Below are 1,670 nucleotides of genomic sequence, written 5' to 3'. Positions count from 1 at the left end.
TGAAACGGAACATGCATAACGAACATGCAAACTTTTGGTACTTTAAGTACGTTTTGACACAAATACATTTGTACTCTTGCATACGCAGCGTAAATAAGTGAGTACTTTTCTCACCACTGACTCACCCTGTCTCCATTTCTCTTTCTTCTTGTGTCCCCGTACAGAGACATCTGTCTCCTGAGGACTTCATGCAGGTGTTCGGGGTGACCCTGGATCAGTTTGAGCGCATGGCGCTCTGGAAGAAGAACGACATGAAGAAGAAAGCACGCCTTTTCTAAAAATATATATAAAAGAAAGGAAGGAAAGGAAACCCACGAAGTGAAAACGCCCGAGCGACAAACAAACAAACAAACAACCAACGTCCGTCCTTCAAACCTGGAGGAGGGAGCACAGAGAAACGGAAGAAAATATTTTAAAAAAATGCACACACACACACACACACACACACACACAATTATATACACATACACAACACATAGAACGCACAACAATAACCCACACCTATACAGTATAAACAATATATGCACCGTCATAAACTACTTTACCGCGACATTGCGCCGTTCTGCCCGGAAAGAAGGAAGGGAGTGAGGAGACGCTCTGCGTGGGGTGAGGGACCCCCCCTCCCAGACCTGACCCCCCCTCTCAGACCTGGGGGGGGGGGGGGGGGGGTTGACGCCCCCTGCCAGGCCTGTCAGGAGTCAGGACACCCTAGATGTATTTCTTTTCATTATATATTTTTTCCTTTTGTGATGCGACATGGTGTGAATGTTAACTGATGAAAACCTTTGCGGGGTGGGGGGGTAGAGGGGCCGCATTTGCATGGCCTGAGTCAGCGCTCCTCTCCTCCCCTCCACACACACACACACACACACACACACCCCTCAGCCTTCATCTCAAACTCTCGATCTCTTATCGCACCTTCCAGCAAAGCGAAAACAACGTCGTTTTCTATGTCTCTCTGTGACTGTTTCTCATCTTAGCATTGTATTTTCGGTTGGCCGGATTCATATGCTATAAGGCCATGGACACGCTGAAATCGTTGGCGATTCGTCACTAGCCGCGCGTCGTCATTGCTACATTTCTGCGTCGTTCTAACCCATTCCGGATTGGTCCGGTGGTGCCATGATGAGTCCCCGCTCCAAAATAGAACCGTGCTCTGAAAGACACGGCAACAGGTTCTGTAACCCAGTGCTTCTCAACCGGTGGTCCGGGGAGCACCACAGTGGTCCTTGAGGGGGTTCCAGGTGGTCCCCAGCTAAAAGATGGAGAGTTGCTAACCAAATGGACCCTTAAGCCAAATGGATTGTTACGGGTCCATTGAAGGTTGAAAACCACGGTTTTAAACTGCTTGCTTGTGTCACAGGCTTTAGTCGTACGACGGTGTTCCGCGGCCAATCAAGCCAATCTACTCGTAGATCTGCACCATCGTACAGATAAGTACATGGAGCCTTTGTGCAGTGCCACACTCCCCCACACCCCACTTCGCCCAACGGTTGTTGTCCGTCTTCACGCGGGTGCTTTTCGTCAGCTCGTTTAGCACCTCCGTTTAGCACCTCCGCGGGTTCATCGTTCTCTCACTCGCTCCTTGTCTGGTCGTTCCGGCATCCTTCTGCGTCTACCGGCTGGCAGTGTTGATTTTTGACAGAAATGTTGTTAGTTTTTTTTGTTTT

General features: G+C 49.5%; 1 protein-coding gene across 1 annotated transcript in view; it reads left to right on the top strand.

The window, feature by feature from the left end:
- Positions 1–292, top strand: part of ablim2 (actin binding LIM protein family, member 2) — a 76,212-nt gene extending 75,920 nt beyond the window's left edge. The window contains exon 23 of the mRNA XM_080792604.1: positions 165–292. Coding sequence (XP_080648730.1) covers positions 165–278 — 114 coding nt within the window. The 3' untranslated portion in view covers positions 279–292. The remainder of the gene's footprint in view (positions 1–164) is intronic.
- The last annotated feature ends 1,378 nt before the right edge of the window (positions 293–1,670 follow it).

Source organism: Protomyctophum bolini (genome assembly GCF_963924005.1).
Source record: "Protomyctophum bolini genome assembly, chromosome: 20".
Classification (NCBI taxonomy): domain Eukaryota; kingdom Metazoa; phylum Chordata; class Actinopteri; order Myctophiformes; family Myctophidae; genus Protomyctophum; species Protomyctophum bolini.
Note: the sequence above shows the minus strand (reverse complement) of the source record. Positions and strands in the feature narration are given on the sequence as shown.